At 36.8% G+C, this 17887-nt stretch overlaps 1 protein-coding gene across 10 annotated transcripts in view; it reads left to right on the forward strand.

Annotated features, from left to right (window-relative positions):
* MBD5 (methyl-CpG binding domain protein 5) overlaps positions 1-17887 on the forward strand; it is a 136398-nt gene that overhangs the window by 86666 nt on the left and 31845 nt on the right. For 7 of the 10 annotated variants that reach the window (XM_019646532.1, XM_019646534.1, XM_019646537.1 and 4 more), the window contains 2 exons: positions 2166-4301; positions 16509-17534. In XM_019646532.1, the coding sequence (XP_019502077.1) occupies positions 2166-4301; positions 16509-17534 (3162 nt within the window). The remainder of the gene's footprint in view (positions 1-2165; positions 4302-16508; positions 17535-17887) is intronic. The other 3 variants (XM_019646542.1, XM_019646541.1, XM_019646539.1) reach the window with 2 other exon arrangements.

Here is a 17887-nt window from a genome sequence, read left to right on the forward strand (position 1 = left end):
TCGTTCCTCATTGTAACATAACAGCAGCATGACTTGTTTGTTTAGTGTTCCTGTTATTTTAAATATGGTAACTATTTTTTCTCAGGTATGAAAGAAATCCTTTCTAAGCCACAGCCATTTTCTAAATTCTGTGGAATATAAAAAATGCAAATGTCTATGTTTTTAATAACTGAACTGTAGATAATTATATAAATACCCAAGAAAAGACACAAGTCCATAGTTTTATTATTAAAGAGGACACAGTCAATCTAATAATACTAATGCAAAGAGCTGTGTTCTCACTATATGCCAATTACAGTACCCCAACTATTTTTTCACATATTCTTATTTTATTACAAACTTTAAATATCTTTTTTAACAAGAAAATAAGTTCAGTTGTGTTTATATGCTGCAATTCTTTTGTATTATTTGTTCTCAACTTTTCATATATATGATATCCAGAAATCACTCTATCAAGAATCTCTACCATGCCAGAAAACGAAAACCCACATTTCCCAAGAAAAATATATTTGTTTTTACTTCTTGAATGCACCCTACCTAGAATTCTGTGTGCCCAAGGTGGGAGAACCACTGTGTTAGAAATTATTATGATATGATTTGACCTGTATACTATCTGGCCAGTAGGAGAAGTATATTTATCTTAAATGTGCAATGATCCATATAAATATATATATACATACATATATCATAAGTATTTATAGATCAGAAATATATATATATATATATATATATATACCTCTGATTACAAATGAATCTAAGTACACTTGCAAATATGTTGTAGTCCCAGGATAGGAATGGCCAATATATAGTATGAATGGTACCACTCTCATCTCCGTTCCTGGAATATAGACTCAATGGCATTTTGTCATGAAGCCCGGCTAAAGCTCAGTCTCCTTTTCAATGTAGCTTTCTCAGCAGTCACCACCAGTTGACAGCAATTGGCCTATGAAACTAATTTTATTTGCTATCCCTGTTTTAGAAGGCACAACTTTATAAAATAGTTAAACATCCTTAGGGGCTAAAAAACTTCAACCTAAAATTCTGACAAGTTAGAGTGAAAATTCTGTCTAATGAATCAGCCTGCTTTTGTTGCCTGTACTATGCTGATTGATCTCCAAAGGAGCTGAAGGGATTCCAAACAGCCAGGGAGGGAGCAATACATTCTGTAAAAGGAGAACACTCAGTTAGAACCCAGTACTAAAGGTTTAGCAATTCGGACTAAATTTTGCATAGGAATTCTATCCTAATAAAAGACATGCAGTGGGCCAGCCGAGTGTCTCAGTTAGTTAAGAGCTAGCTCAAGAGTTTGAGCTCTGAGCAACAGCGGTTCGATGCCCAGCCTGAGCTGAGCTGCCAACAGGTGGCAGGATGGCTCAGCTAAAAAAAAAAAAAAAAAGACGTGCAGTCTTTTTACCTAAGTTGACGGACTAAAGCTGTTTTTGCACCAGTGACTGATTAACGGCAAAGAACCTGCAGGGTTACAGACTTGATGGAAGCTAAGCAGGACTGCAGTATTCCTGCATTTACTGTTATTACCACTCCCCTTATGCAAGGTTCCAAATCCCATTCACTGAATTCAAAAAAAGTAAGACTCCTTTACTCTCACAGTGAAAATGGCGGAATAAGGAAGGGTTTCTGTAGCTGTCCTGAGGAGGTTTCAGTAAAGTAACAGAAACATTTATAAAGTAACAGATTTTCTGGTGAAAATGGCAATTTATTTAAAACACCCAAGAAAACAGTATGCCACACAGATGATAATTTTCTCTCTTGACCGTGTTCCTAAAAAAATTCAAATCCAACAAGATAGTAATATCGCCATTTCCATCTGGGCTGTCAGTCTTGATTTTGCATTCTCTAAATATTATTAGAATGGCTAATGTCAGTATGAACTGATTCAGATCCTCAGCCTTTCTCAACAGATAAGAGGCAAACAAGCATAATGAGCAGTTATTGAGAACCTTAGTGAAGGGAGAATAATAATGCCTTTTTTAAATCAAAGTTTAATGTAGAGTGCAGAACTTGTAGTTGCACCAAGGCACAGCTTCCATTTGCAAATTTCTATTTTCAGGTGCCTTTCCTTCCCCGTCCGTCTTTTATTCCCCCACCCACCCCAAACACAAAAGAACCGAGACGACTCACAGAATTTCTTTTCTCTTTCCCATCAGATGCAACTCCAGTAGTACCTTCACGGGCAGCAACTCCAAGATCTATAAGAAACAAGTCTCATGAAGGAATTACAAATTCTATAATGCCTGAATGTAAGAATCCCTTCAAGTTAATGATCGGATCATCGAATGCCGTGGGAAGGCTGTATGTACAAGACCTGCCTGGAAGCCAGCAACAAGAACTCCACCCTGTGTACCCCCGGCAGAGATTGGGCAGCAACGAACACGGACAGAAATCTCCATTTCGTGGCAGCCACGGAGGCCTGCCCAGCCCGGCGTCGTCAGGCTCCCAGATATATGGAGATGGCTCGATCTCTCCGAGGACTGACCCACTTGGAAGCCCTGATGTTTTCCCAAGAAATAATCCTGGTTTTCATGGAGCTCCCAATTCTAGTCCCATTCACCTGAATAGGACTCCTCTTTCTCCATCTTCAGTAATGCTACATGGTTCTCCTGTACAGTCATCCTGTGCAATGGCTGGAAGGACTAATATACCTCTTTCCCCAACCTTGACTACAAAGAGTCCAGTAATGAAAAAACCCATGTGTAATTTTTCAACTGCTATGGAAATACCACGAGCAATGTTCCACCACAAACCGCCCCAAGGCCCACCTCCCCCTCCTCCACCTTCTTGTGCTCTTCAGAAAAAGCCATTAACATCTGAGAAAGATCCACTTGGCATTCTTGACCCTATTCCTAGTAAACCGGTGAATCAGAACCCTGTTATCATTAATCCAACCAGTTTCCATTCAAATGTCCACTCTCAGGTACCTGTGATGAATGTAAGCATGCCTCCTGCTGTCGTTCCTTTGCCAAGTAATCTCCCTTTGCCAACTGTAAAACCTGGTCACATGAATCACGGGAGTCATGTACAAAGAGTTCAGCATTCAGCTTCAACCTCCCTGTCCCCTTCTCCAGTGACATCCCCAGTGCACATGATGGGGGCTGGAATTGGAAGGATTGAGGCATCGCCCCAAAGATCACGCTCATCTTCCACATCATCAGATCACGGAAATTTCATGATGCCACCTCTAGGACCCCAGGCCACTTGTAGTGGTATTAAGGTTCCACCCAGGTCACCAAGGTCAACAATAGGGTCCCCGAGGCCATCAATGCCATCAAGCCCTTCTACCAAGTCCGATGGACATCATCAGTACAAGGATATCCCTAACCCATTAATTGCTGGAATGAGTAATGTACTAAATACCCCAAGCAGTGCAGCCTTTCCTACTGCATCTGCCGGAAGTGGTTCTGTAAAGAGTCAGCCTGGTTTGCTGGGAATGCCTTTAAATCAGATCTTGAACCAGCACAATGCTGCCTCCTTTCCAGCAAGTAGTTTACTCTCAGCAGCAGCCAAAGCACAGCTAGCAAATCAAAACAAACTTGCTAGTAACAACAGTAGCAGCAGTAGCAGTTCTGGAGCTGTTGCTGGCAGTGGCAACACTGAAGGACATAGCACTTTAAACACCATGTTCCCTCCTACTGCCAACATGCTTCTCCCCACAGGTGAAGGGCAAAGTGGCCGAGCAGCACTAAGAGATAAGCTGATGTCTCAGCAAAAAGACTCATTGCGGAAAAGAAAACAACCACCTACCACAGTGTTGAGTTTGCTCAGACAGTCTCAAATGGATAGTTCTGCGGTTCCTAAACCTGGACCCGACTTGCTACGGAAGCAAGGTCAGGGTTCGTTTCCCATCAGTTCAATGTCTCAGTTACTTCAGTCTATGAGTTGTCAAAGCACTCACTTGAGTAGCAATAGTACCCCGGGTTGTGGGGGCTCAAATACTGCTTTGCCTTGCTCTGCTAACCAGCTGCATTTTCCCGACCCCAGTATGAACTCCAGTGTTCTTCAGAATTCACTGACACAGAACATACCTTTACGAGGGGAAGCCGTGCACTGCCACAATGCAAACACTAACTTTGTCCACAGTAACAGCCCAGTCCCAAACCACCACCTTGCAGGTTTAATAAATCAGATTCAGGCTAGCGGGAACTGTGGGATGCTCAGTCAGTCGGGCATGGCTTTAGGAAATTCATTACATCCCAACCCACCTCAGTCAAGAATTGCAACGTCCTCCACTCCAGTGATACCAAACAGCATTGTTAGCAGCTATAATCAAACAAGTTCTGAAGCAGGTATGGTTTTATTAGAAAAAAGTACCCAAAGGTACTAAACTTTTCTACGTTTTTGTTTTTTTAACATTTGTACCAAAATATTTATTATGATAAGAAATTATCCTTCCCCGTTGTGAAATTCTCATTTCTTTAGTATTTATAATTATAGTGACAGGATGCTAGGAATTTGTCTATTAGGGAAAAAACAACCAAGGGGATTCCGTGTGTTTCCGTTATTTGTTGTCAATCTGTGTCATTTGGAATAATGCTTGACTTTCAGCTGGTCGTATAACCATTGGACTCTAACCTACAAAAGAAGCCGTAGAACTGCCAGGTGTTCCAGTTGGTGAGATGTGTGCTGGTCTATGCCGGTAAAAGGTCGTTTCCCCTAGCTTTTGTTTGTATTCAGGTAAATGAAGCTCATTGAAAAACCCAAAACTGCAAAAATAAATGGATTTTCTGTTCTTCCTGCTGACCAGAAATAGGTGAATAAATAGGAAAAGATAACTAGAAGTTGTATGAAATAGAAAGCTGTCTTCTAATGTGTTTTCTTAACCTAGTTTGCTATCCTTTATTATTATTAGTAGTAGTAGTAGTATTTGTTTGAGAAAATTCAAAAGTGGACATTGGCTACTTCCTTTTTTAAAAGGGTAATAATTTAAGTTTTCTAATAAACAAAGGCTTGAACACCTGATTTCCAGAATTTTTGATCTTGAAATTGTTTTTACAATTTTCTTGTAGAACTAAACCATTATCTTCAGCATTGACATTAAGCTTTTGAACCCAAATTTATTGTATCTCTTCATCTACTATTAATGAAGGAGACAATTTTATTTTAAAGCAGACACATTAGAAACTGTATTTTGTGCAACAGAGTCCTCAGAAATTGTTATTAAAAAAAGAAACGGTCAAGAAGCACTAAAGAGGTAAATTCAGTGAGACATCAGAAAATTTGACCATGAAAACATTAGAAAGAATACCCAAAACCCAACACTAATGATTAGGGAGATTTGTGGGAAATGAAGGATGATTGTAGAGATAATGTTATTCAGATATGAAAACAGCGGGCTTTAAAATCCAGATCGCTGCTGGAAATGAGAAAACTGCGGAGGCTTTTAGTAATAAGCTATTGTATAGATACATATAGACTGTATGTATTATATACCACCCTGCTGGAAACGCATTATAACCTACATGCCTTTCTTGCTGATAGTAAAATCAAGTGTCTTCCTTCCTGGTGTCACTGCTCACACCTGCCGTCCTCCACAACTTGTGTGTTATGTTTTGATGTCAGTATTTAATGAAGAACTGTTCGTTTACCTCTTGCATGAAAAAGAATATAAGGTGGAGAAGAGAATTGAAATCATTAGTGCCTTCTTGATATCTTTAGTCTAAGGAATCTCATGAAAATATTTTCTATGTGTTTAACAGGATACTTATTCCATATGGGCTTCCAACTTTTCAGTGACTCATATCCCTTTTGAGATAATTCTCCACAAATGAAAATTTAATCTTATGCATTTAGCAGATTAAAGTTACATAACATTAGTTACTATTTAAAAATGCACCATATTTATTAAGCATACCTTCAATTATTTAAATGAGAAGTTGTTAGTCTCATTGTATTATATCTTTAAATTTTATACCCCTTACCTCAACTTACTTTGTTTCAGGTCTCAGTTCATATTGCAAAGTGTATGTATTTTATTAATGATGTATTTAAATTTATCTATAATGGGAAAAACTGACATTTATTTATATTCTTGTTTATTGTAAAGTTTAGACTTACTTTACATAGTCTTGAACATGTATTTTCTTGTTCCATGCATCTCTGTAAAACATTGGATCCGGATCTCCAGTGCTGGGAGTGTCAAAACACACAGGTTGAAAATTTATTAATGAAAATATAGTGTTAGCATATAAATAGCTAAAAGGGACAAAAATAAATATCTAGTAATGATATGGATGTGACCAATTACGTGTAAGCTAGCAGAAAGCATATGCTTGATAAAAACCACGGTCAGCAAGAAATTTTTAAATATTAAACTTAATAAAATTAAATGCTAATTAATGTACCTAGATCTGATGTGGTTATGAAAATGGGTAGATTTAATTTACATCAAAATAACTCTTTTGATGACCTGAATATTGAAGAGGTCTCTGTCATTTTTTTTTTTTGCTATGTAGTGAACTGAATCTTCTGTCATTGTAATTGCTTAGCCTAAATATTTATTTACACTGACATTTATTCATCCATCAAATAAGCACCAAAGCAAGGCATTCAGTCAGATGACAGTCACAGCTATCTCTGTAAGGTTTGCTAAGTATTCCTAGCATACTAGTAAAAAATTAGAAGAAAAAGACATTTTATTCTTCTAATGTTACTTATAGCTATTTATTGAGTACCTATTATATACCTATATTATTTCTAATTTATGCAGTTTCTCAAAATCTAATGTATTAGTGTCCCCATTTTCAAGATGAGTAAACTGAGCCTCGAGAACTTAAATAACTGTCCAAGATGATGCATAACTGAATTAGGATTTGAACTCAGGTTCATCTGATTCTAAAATCCATTTTCTTCCCACCTACATAAGTTCTTCCTCTGAAACATTTAGTGGTCAAAAATACTCTTTTCACTTTCAGCATCTTTAAAAAATATCCAACAGATCATGAATGGAAGGAAGCACATGAATGCAGTTAGAAGCCACGTCTGTAAACTTTTGATGCACTTTTAGACAAAAGTCAGTTATATTTGCTTTCTCTCTTTGGACTCTGATACGGTAGTGATTAGAATGTTCGTGTCAATGCAGACAAAATGTCAAGAGAGCTGCCCCTCATTTGTGAATCACATTTGGTGACCTGTGTGGTAATAAATCGGTATCACCTCACCCAGATGAGAATGGGTTGCCCAGTGGGTAGTGTGTCAGTAGTCTTTTGAGAGAGACTTAGGCAGATGCTAGCCTTGGCACTCCAAGCATGAGAGCACAGTGAAGGTGACAGAGACTCAAGGTAACATGGGCCAACTCTGCTCTGTGGTAACGAAGCCTGGGCAGAACTCAAGTGACCTCCCACTCAATTCAGTGCTTTTTTTCCACTCTCTGAAGCAGCAGCTCAAAATGTCACATTAATACATCAGTTAAGACAAGAAATCACTTGCCCTGAAAATGCTTCATTCGATTGGTAATTTATTTTCAAAAGCTTTTTAGGCCTATAAATGAATTTTATGGGACACACTCAAGTATGGGAATTGGAGGCAAAGATAGTATAAAAAAAAATCAGGTCAAAAAGTATGAAATGCTTAGGAAACATTTCTAAAACTTAAGACTATTAATATTAGGCTTTATTAATTCTATTTGGAGTATTGAAATTGCCTTTCCACTAAAGCTGGCTAAACTCTTTAATTGTAAAATTTACAGGTGTCTATTAGCTTTTTGGATATCAAATTACAAATAAAGTTTAATATTTGCACATAACTCATTTAGAAACTGACCAGTAGGACACTTGGTGACATTCCTCAAGTTTTAAAGCCCAGCTCTAGTAAAGCTGGTAACCAAACCCCCAAAGTTCCTGATCTCAGTGCAATCACTCGAACTGCTGAGTGCAGGTATGTTCGGAAATCCATCGGTAGTGAATTGAAAGCAACTTCCAGTTGATGATGTGAGACAAGTTTCAGCATTTCAGTAGATCCAGCATGTGTCCTGTGGTGTTTTGGTTTAGAGAGGAATCCAAAATCGAGTGCCCTTGACTGACCCAAGACTCCTCAGGCCTCTGACTGCTGCCCACTTGCTGGCCATAAAACAAAAAACACACATGCCAGTAACCAAGACCTCTGCACAGGACTTAGCTCTGTCATGTCCAGTACCCTGAGCTTCTGCACAGGACTTAGTTCTGTCAGTGTCCAGTACCCTGGGCCTCTGCGGAGTACCTAGCACTGTCATTGTTCACATGACAACCCATCCTTTCCATGGCCCTATGGTTTTTCAGTTTTCAAAGAAATACAGATTTAGACTACTCCACTAACTAATTTAACAACCTTCTCTTCCTCCAATATGATAGTCATTAAATATAACCTTTTCACTTTAAAATGCTTTTTATATTCTCTTATTTTTTTCTAATAAAAACATTTAACCAACTCTTCTAAACACCTGAAAGTATAATCCTCTCAAGGAGCAGAGTATGAGTTTGTACCAGAAAAGAATACAAACATTTATTTGCCTTAGTTCAAAGATATATATACATTGACTAACAAGAATATAAATAAACCTGCAAATAAATATAAGTTCGTATATATTTATTTATATATATATATATATATATATATATATATATATTAAACTCTGGAAAAGAAAGTTTTATTTCAGCACAAAATACATTTGGTTGAAACTCTACAACCATTGATATGGTAGGTATAAAAACTGAAAGAGAAACCACAAAAGAACACTTTGGGTAAAAGACTGCAAAGTAATGAGGTTGGTTTTTTGTTGTATGTATTTATTTATTCTCAGAACATGCAAGAAAGAAAATAAAGGTAAATTGTCTTTCCTACTTTTGAGGTTACAGGTGCATAAAGATTATGGGATTAAAAGGCTCAAGACTGCATTGTACTATATGAGTTAGCCCTCTCAGGATATGGGAAGTTTGTGTAGAAATAACCTAGTCTTCTATAGACTAATGTAGATGGAAGCAAAGCAGAGGCTTTTTGAAGGTCATGTCTGAATTAATCATAGTTGCTATTGAAAGTATTTCCACCCACATTTTTAAATGCCCAGGTTTCATCCCTCATCTGATGTAAAGGCCTCTAGGTTAAAAGTTGCCCTTTGCTCATGTTTTTTAACCAAATACCAAAACTATATTAAATTCTTGATTGTGTAATAAAAATCTATGTCTCCTTTTGCTTAAATTTTTGCAAAATGAGCCACTTCTTCTTTGCTGTAAGATATTTTTACATCAGACAATGTCTTGCTGTTTAAGAAGGTTTTCTAATATCAGGAATACACACTTGCTTGCTTACGTATTTCAGGTTTAATATTTCCTTGTGTACAAAAGAAGGAGTTAAAATGTGTTTGACTTTAGACATTGAAGTGTGTGTAATCAAAGATAACAGAACTCAGAGGGGTGTGATATGTTTGCTGATTCAATTATCTATTTTGTACCTTTCAAGAAATAAATTGTCCCAGTGTGCAAATTGGGAGAATTTTATTCCATTGCAATACTAAGCTCACTCATAAAACCACTAGGAATCCTTCAGTTCTCTAGGAGATGCCTAAGCTATTATTTACTAAAATCAAGTGGCCCGCAAACAGTGAAGCAGCTTCTAAAAGACCCAAATTCTAGGCAGTAATGTTAACTCTACAAAAAAATAACACTTAAAAATATTCCTATGCTGTTATCAAAATTGATTTTCACAAAATAGATTTCCACATGCATGTAGTACTAAATAAATCAAATCATAAATAATTAAACTTCTTGTAAATTCCAAGTAAAACTCACCTTTTTACAGATGACAAATGGAACAAGACAACAGAATTCTGAAGAAGTTGCTGAGATACTTTTGGGGTAGGAGCTAGTCCAGGGAAGTTTGGAACATCTAACCAAGACCCATGGGTAAAGGTCTGGGAGAGAGTATTTATCACTGATACCATAGAGCAGGGCTCCTGTGCTGCACAACTCCACAGGGACGCCTGAGAAACATGCTTCCGGGAACACAGCTCCACAGGCCACCCCACACACAGCTGAGCAACTCAGGCCTGATCCAAATGCACTTGTTTCTCAAACTAATTTTTACTTCTTCCAACAGTAAAAAATGACCTTGCATTACAGTCCACTGGAGATCGTTTTTAATGGATAACAAATAAAAGTTTCCTGAAAAAACACTTACTACATGTGATGCACTCTGATATTTTCCATCCCATTCTATCTTATCCTACCTTATTGTATTTATTTTCTTTTATGACAGTCGTGACTCACTGAAATGATTTTATCACCCACTAACAGAACATGACCCAGCGCTCACATAGATACATTAACAGAAGCAGGTTCCACAAAATAATACCCAAGTTATGCAATGTACTCCTTTTTTCTTTTCTGTTTCATTTATCAAAATATACTGGTTGGGGGCATACTAAGTTGATATCGCAGCCCCAAATAGGTCTAAACACTTATCTTAGAATATTCCTGAGAGAATTAACTCAGCAAATATTTATTGAGCACCTAGTATATGCTAAGCACTGTTTTAGCACTGCAGATAAAATAGTATACAATGGAAAGATACAGCGTTACCTGTTAATAATTTAGAAACAGCTTGCTCTGCTTATTAAACAAAATGAGATAAAACTTCTAATTGGAATATGGATGAAGCATTTTAACTTTTAACTCTGTCATGTTTAGACAACAGAATCCTCCTGAGCAAGAGACTGCCATTGATTCCTTCTCCCTTTCCTGTTAAGTGCTTTGGTTTTGGGTCTCTTCCTTCCTTGTGGAGAACAAAAAGCCATTACAACAGTCCTACCCTATGATGGTTCGACCTATGATTTTTCAACTTTACAATGGTGCAAAAAAGACATACATTAGGTAGAAACTGTACTTCGAGTTTTGAATTTTGATCTTTCCCAGGCTAGCAATATGCAGTATGGCACTTGTGATGCTGGGGAGCAAGCCACAACTCCCAGTCAGCCATGTGTTCACAAGGGTAAGCAACCGATACTCTGCAGTGTACTATGTTGCCAGTTTCTTTTGGATACTGTAGGCAATAAATTAGCTGAGATAGTCAACAATTACAAAATAGGCTTTGTGTTTGATGGTTTTGCCAAACTGTAGGCTAATGTAGGTGTTCTGAGCATGTTTAAGGTAGGCTAGGCTAAGCTATGATGTTCAGTAGGCTAGGTGGTGTAACTGTAATTTTGGTTTACAATATTCTCAACTTAGGATGGATTTATTGGGATGTAACCCCATTGTAAGTTGAGGAGCACCTGTAGTCCCTAGGGCTTCCTGCTTACTTCTGGTAAAGGAGATCTAGGAATTTCCATCAGGATCTAAAATACAAGGATACAGATTGATATATTTTTGTAAATACGTATTACCTTGCCATCATTACTAAGGCTTGGGAAAATAATGTCTTGTTGGAAGATCTAGACTTCTCATAAAAGTTAGTTTTCAATTTATTTTTAATCAATTTTTTAAGTGTAGAGGAGAAAATTTTACTATTTCCATTGGATTGAAAAGTGAATTATATTTATTAGACTCACTAGGGCATGATCTTTTCTCTAGAAGCATTCACTTTTATTAAGGATTGCCATTGACTCCATTTGCAGTTAAAGTACACTTGCCAAAGCAAGTGATAAATGTCAAGTGGTAAAGGAATTATTTCTTTATGTCTCATGTCTTAGGTTCTTGATTTTTATGGGAAAAAATCAGTATTTGGGCATACCAATTTAGAAACTATTTTCTAGCATAAAGTAGCACTTATTCAAAATTGGAAATATAGATTGAAGTGGTATAATGACATTTTAAAAACACCTGATTGGTCCATTTGGTGTGAGCTTGATGCCCTCTCATACACATATGAAGACGTGTACAATGTTATTAATACTTAAGATCCAGCCATAGAAGAGTTTAGCATAATATGAACAATGACTTTTCTCAGAGAATATTGGTGATGAAGAAGAGAAATCTAAAGAGGTAGACATTACCTTTGTTTTGGAAAGCAATTTTTTTAAATGAGATAGATAAAATTTCTCAAGAATGAAAATTAGTAATAGTAGGAAAAAGTTCTTTCAAAAAAATTTACTGATGGTATTTCTGTATACAGACATATACACTCACACACACATCATAAATTATACGTGTGTGCAAAGAGTACTTTTCTATCTGGAAATCTACCCCATGGGGCAAGCCACCACTGTCAGTTCCTCATTGATTGTTCTAGACAGTCTCTGGTCGGGTGTCTCAGCATGGAATCTTGCACCAGGAAGGTTTGTTTGGGTGGCTTTTCAGTCTTCTCCCCTACCCGTTTAAAAGCAACAGCGACAATGAGAAAAATCATGGCAGTTCATGGTGCTGCTGGCTGGTATGAAATAATCACTTTTTCCAATTAAAGGACTTCAACCTTATTTTTTCCAGGCTCCCAGCTGCTTTTTGGTTATTTAACTGCTAAATAGTTAGTGAATAGTCTGCTTTTGCAAAAACTCTTAACTGTGCCTTTCATTAGATTAAGCTCTACACGTCTTGGCTGCCAAAAAAAAAAAAAAAAGGAAGGAAGGGAAAAAAAAAAAGACGTTTTCTCCACATTCTTCAACAAACCAGAAGGTTTTTATGCAGAACTATGCAGTAGGTTCACCAGAGAGTTCCTATTCAAGATTAAGTGGTTCAGAAATACACAATCTCCAATTTTTCTCCAGCTGTAAAAATCCACGGTCCTCTGTTATGATCCCAGGCATCAATGAATGACTTTAAGAACTCAGAGTACTTTGTGATGGATCTCTTCCTCTGTACGGTGATTTTAACTCCCTGGAACACCCAGAAGCCTTCTTAAGTACCTTGTCATCTTCCAGCCATCGCCTTTCCAACATCCCTTGTCTCCTGGCATTGGACCAGTACACTGGAGAGTCAGTTTTTACCTTCACAAATGGCTAGTATTCCCTCCCTTTCTCCACATACACACATGCCAAACACTCAGCATCAAATGCAAATCATCTGATTTCTAGAAATTGAATGACGTTTTCACAGTCTTAGTAGATTCATTCAGCCAAGAGACATTTTTTCAATGCCAACCACGTGAGAGACTGGGTTAGGTCTAGGAAATAAGAAGTGGTCTTTCTTTGCCTTTAATGGTTTAGAAAGATGGTTTCAGATTTCTTCACTGCTGGTCTAAGGCAGCACATTTAGCCGGGGCAGGGAAGGAAAGCCAGGGTGTGGGAAAGCAGCATCTAGTATTTTCAGTCATATTTATTTGTTTTGAGGATACATATCTATTATCCTCCATGTACTTTATTACCTCCTTGTAATTTTTTAAATCGCTTTGCTTTTACTTAGAATCCCTTTATCTCCATTCCTACTCTCAAATCCCAGATCAGATGTTACCACTTGCTTGAAGGTGTCAGTTTTCCCTGAAATCTTCAGTTTTACAACTGTCCCCCTGTTAGATACCTATTACAGCTCTTAGCATATTGCATTATAGTTACATTACTTATATGAAAAGAACCTTAAAATGTCCTGGTTCATAATAAGCGCTCAATGTATATTTGAGAGAAGAAAAAAGACAGGGAGATTTGAGTGTTCACCACTTTGCCAAAACTGAGTTTCCTGCAGGACAGGGCAGGGTGCTATGTGGTTTTTTCCTTTGGTTTTCATTTATATTTTTGTTTCGGTATAACCATTTCTATCCTTTTGTTCAGAAGAATATGTTTGTTGAGCTGATTTGTTGAAAATTAAGGAAAATGAAAAATAGACTTTGATCCATATATTACCCTTAAGAAGCTTGTGGTATTCACCACTTTCTTGTTTGTAATGCAAAAATACACCCAGAGTGTCTATATTTTCCTTATTGTTATTCTTCAGAATATTTAGGTGGAAAGCATTTAGAATAATGTCTCCAAATGCCTACTTTCTTGAATCCTAAATATGGATTCTTCTCTTACAAAACAAAGATTAAAAAAATGATAACCTCTAAGGAAATCCTTCTGCAAAGCCTTGCAATATATACACTAGAGTATTTTGAAAATGTGCTCTGACTGTGGTTAGAGGAAGGGTGATCTGTACATTTGAATATGTCATTATTATTTAGCAGCTAAGGAAAAGGCCACAGATAGTGATTACTAGTAAATAAGAGTTTTTATTAGCTTGTTTAAAAAGATGGTTTCCAAATGCAAATAAAGCACAGTACCTGTTTACAGAAATAGCAGCAAGATTTAAAAGGCAATGAAATGTTTAAGGTGTTGATTGTTCTATTACAGATCTGAATTAATATTTAAAGAATTATATATCATATGCCTACTTCTGCATTTGGTATGTTTTTACCCCACTCTTTGTGAACATAGTCATTATTTCATAATACTTTATAAATATTTATACATTTTCAAACAGAGGGTGTTTTTAATCTCATTCTCTAAATGACACACTGAGAGCTTTTGGGGAAAAAAAATAAGCAGACCTGACAGCTGGGAAAAATTGCGACATTGTCCTATAGAGATGATAAGCTGATTTATACTTACTACAATTACCACACCACCACTACTGACTATAACTACTAATGGCAGTAATGATTGATGGCAATGATAACTCCTTTTATTTTGATAGACTTTTACACTTTACTAGCCTTTCACTTACCTATTTTTGATTCTCATAAAAGTCAGGCCAATGATGGAATTTTTCCTTAGGTAAAAGTTAAAGGTAGGAAAATATATGCAGGAAGATGTTCATCCCTGTGTTATATACAATGAAAAAATCAATATACAAATGCCAAACTTTATCAGAACGGTTCAAAAATAGTGTCAATCCATGTGCTACATGGTTAAATATATTAATACAAAGTCTGTATATCAAAAAGGAAAAATTCTTGTGTTACTCTGTTTCATAACAAAAGGAATATAAAATTGTATTTGTACTACAATTACAACTGTGGAAACTTCTGTGTATTTGAACAAGACCTCACTGGTAACATGGTCAAATATAAAATGTCTTATGATGGCATAGCATAGCAGTAAAGATTTTAAATTATTTTAGATTTTTAGTCACATGTATTGTTCATTATACCATATACATATTTAATATTTTAATATAAAATTAAATGCGTATGCTTGTATTAATAAATATTTGCCAAATGCATGTATTACATAAAACAATACATCTCTTTTATGAAAAAATGATTTAGGCTCCTTTTCAACAGAATGTGATTGTTACTGTCCCTGCCCCACTCTTTCTGCATCTGGATCACCAGGGTGATTTCAAAGAACACTACTGCCCAAATTGTATGTACCCCAAGAGATGAGTTTTCAACTGGTCTGGGATATGGCCCAGGCATTGCTTTTTTCTCTTTTCTTTTTTTAAGTTCTCCAGGTAATTCTATTGTGTAGCTTGGATGGAGAACAACCAAAACAGTTATAATGAACAACTGAAATTTTATATTTTTAAATATTAAATTCCCTGCAGTTTCATCTCTTGACTAAGACTTTCAAGATTACGAATGCTATTTGGGTGAATACTGGTGTGATTTAAGGAATCATGCATACGAAATACCTTTATGCTAAGTGTGGCAAAGATTAAAAAATAATGATAAAGTGTTGGTGAGAATGAGCACCACCATACCCTGTTTATAGAAACGTAGATTGAATGTATGATCAGCTTCACTGGAGGGCATTTTGACAATATGCCAAAGCTTTAAAAATATGGAAACCATTTTTTCCCTGGAATTTCACTTTTAAGAATTTATCCTTACAAAGTAATTGAACATATTGACAAAAATGGGTTAATGTTTTCATAGTGTTGTTTACAATGTAAAAGATTGTCAACAATCAAAATAACAACTGTGGATTGATAAAATTATGGCATATCCATACCTGATACTGGTAAAATGGTTCTGTAGTTAACATGAGTTAACATGGAAAGATATTCAAATATATTGATAAATGAAAAAAAGTTATAAAACACCATGATTCCATTTTGTTAAAATATGTATTATGTATATATATGTATGTTTGCATATGTGTATACGTACAGGTGGGAAAACCCCAGACAACTATACATTAAAATATTAATAGTTATAGGTACTTTTATTTTATGTTTTATACTCCCATGCATATTCTGCTTGTTTCCTTTTTTTCACTAAAAGCAAGTACTAATATTACAAATAAAGACTAAAAACTTATTTAAAAGGAAAAATATATATTTTGAAAAATGAAGCCTTGTTACTGTTATCTAACCCAAATGAATGAACTGCAACACAGGTTCCCCCATCTTCACTCTGTCCAGCTGTGAAAAACAAGCTATTTGATAGCTGGAGACAGCTATTTCTTAACTTCTCCAGTATATTTATTTTCAAAGTAGGTTAGGAAGTATGACATTAAACTTGTTTTATTAAAAAATGCCATATCAACTCTAATTACAATTAATCTGATTAAAATCATCCAAGGTGACATGTATCAAATTAATTGAAATGTATCAATGTATTTTTATGTGGTTACCTTCCCTAACACCCATAATTAATAGGTGGTGTTTTTCTTTTCATTTTAGGCGGTTCAGGACCATCATCCTCCATTGCCATAGCTGGCACCACCCACCCTGCCATCACAAAGACAACATCTGTTCTTCAAGATGGCGTCATAGTCACCACCGCAGCTGGAAACCCACTGCAGAGTCAGCTGCCCATTGGGAGTGATTTTCCTTTTGTTGGCCAGGAGCACCCACTTCATTTTCCATCCAACAGCACTTCAAACAACCATCTTCCACACCCCTTGAACCCCAGCCTCCTCAGTTCTCTACCTATCTCTTTGCCAGTGAATCAACAGCATCTCCTAAACCAGAATCTATTAAATATCCTCCAGCCTTCAGCAGGAGAAGGCAAGTCTGAGATCAACCTCCACCCTTTAGGTTTTCTCAACCCGAATGTAAACGCTGCTTTAGCTTTTCTCTCCGGTGACATGGATGGGCAGGTATTGCAGCCTGTTCACTTTCAGCTCTTAGCAGCCCTGCTTCAGAACCAAGCCCAAGCAGCTGCCATGCTTCCCCTGCCATCTTTCAATCTGACCATCTCAGATCTTTTGCAACAGCAAAATACCCCTTTACCCTCATTAACACAGATGACAGCCCCACCAGACCATTTGCCAAGCAATCAGTCAGAGAACAGCCGAGCTGAGACCCTTTTAACCAGCCCCCTGGGGAACCCTTTACCAAGCTTTGCAGGCAGTGACACTACTTTTAACCCCCTGTTCCTCCCAGCTGTCACTGGGGCCTCAGGATTAATGGCCTTGAATCCCCAGCTGTTGGGAGGTGTCCTGAACTCGGCATCGGCCAACACCGCTAATCATCCAGAGGTTTCCATAGCAACTTCCTCCCAGGCAACCACTACCACAACCACTACATCATCAGCAGTGGCAGCACTGACTGTCTCAACACTTGGTGGGACAGCAGTGGTGTCAATGGCAGAAACATTGCTGAATATATCTAATAATGCTGGGAATACACCTGGTCCAGCTAAACTCAACAGTAACTCTGTGGTGCCACAGCTACTTAACCCTCTACTGGGGACAGGTCTGCTTGGTAAGTTAAATTTTTTCACAAATTTTTACAAAAGAAACGTTTTTCTAATTCTATTTTCTCTTTTTTAAAAACTCCATTTTGTCACACTATTTTTAAAAATGTTTTTGTTATGTCACAGCTTGCTTCAGGAACTAAATATAATTAACACCCCCACACAACCGTAGTTATACAAACATGAAAATGACTTTTTTCTTTTCCCCTATTCTAGCAATACTAAATATAACTTTAATCTGCTTTCTCTTCTAATTCTGATGCCACCTAACCCTAACCTACCCATCATTCCCTTAAGCCAAGTAGAGTCTTGTTTTTCAAATAATAAAGCACAGGTACATCTTAAAAATAACTTTAATTGA

The sequence above is a fragment of the Hipposideros armiger genome, unplaced genomic scaffold, assembly GCF_001890085.2.
Source record: "Hipposideros armiger isolate ML-2016 unplaced genomic scaffold, ASM189008v1 scaffold_104, whole genome shotgun sequence".
Classification (NCBI taxonomy): Eukaryota; Metazoa; Chordata; class Mammalia; order Chiroptera; family Hipposideridae; genus Hipposideros; species Hipposideros armiger.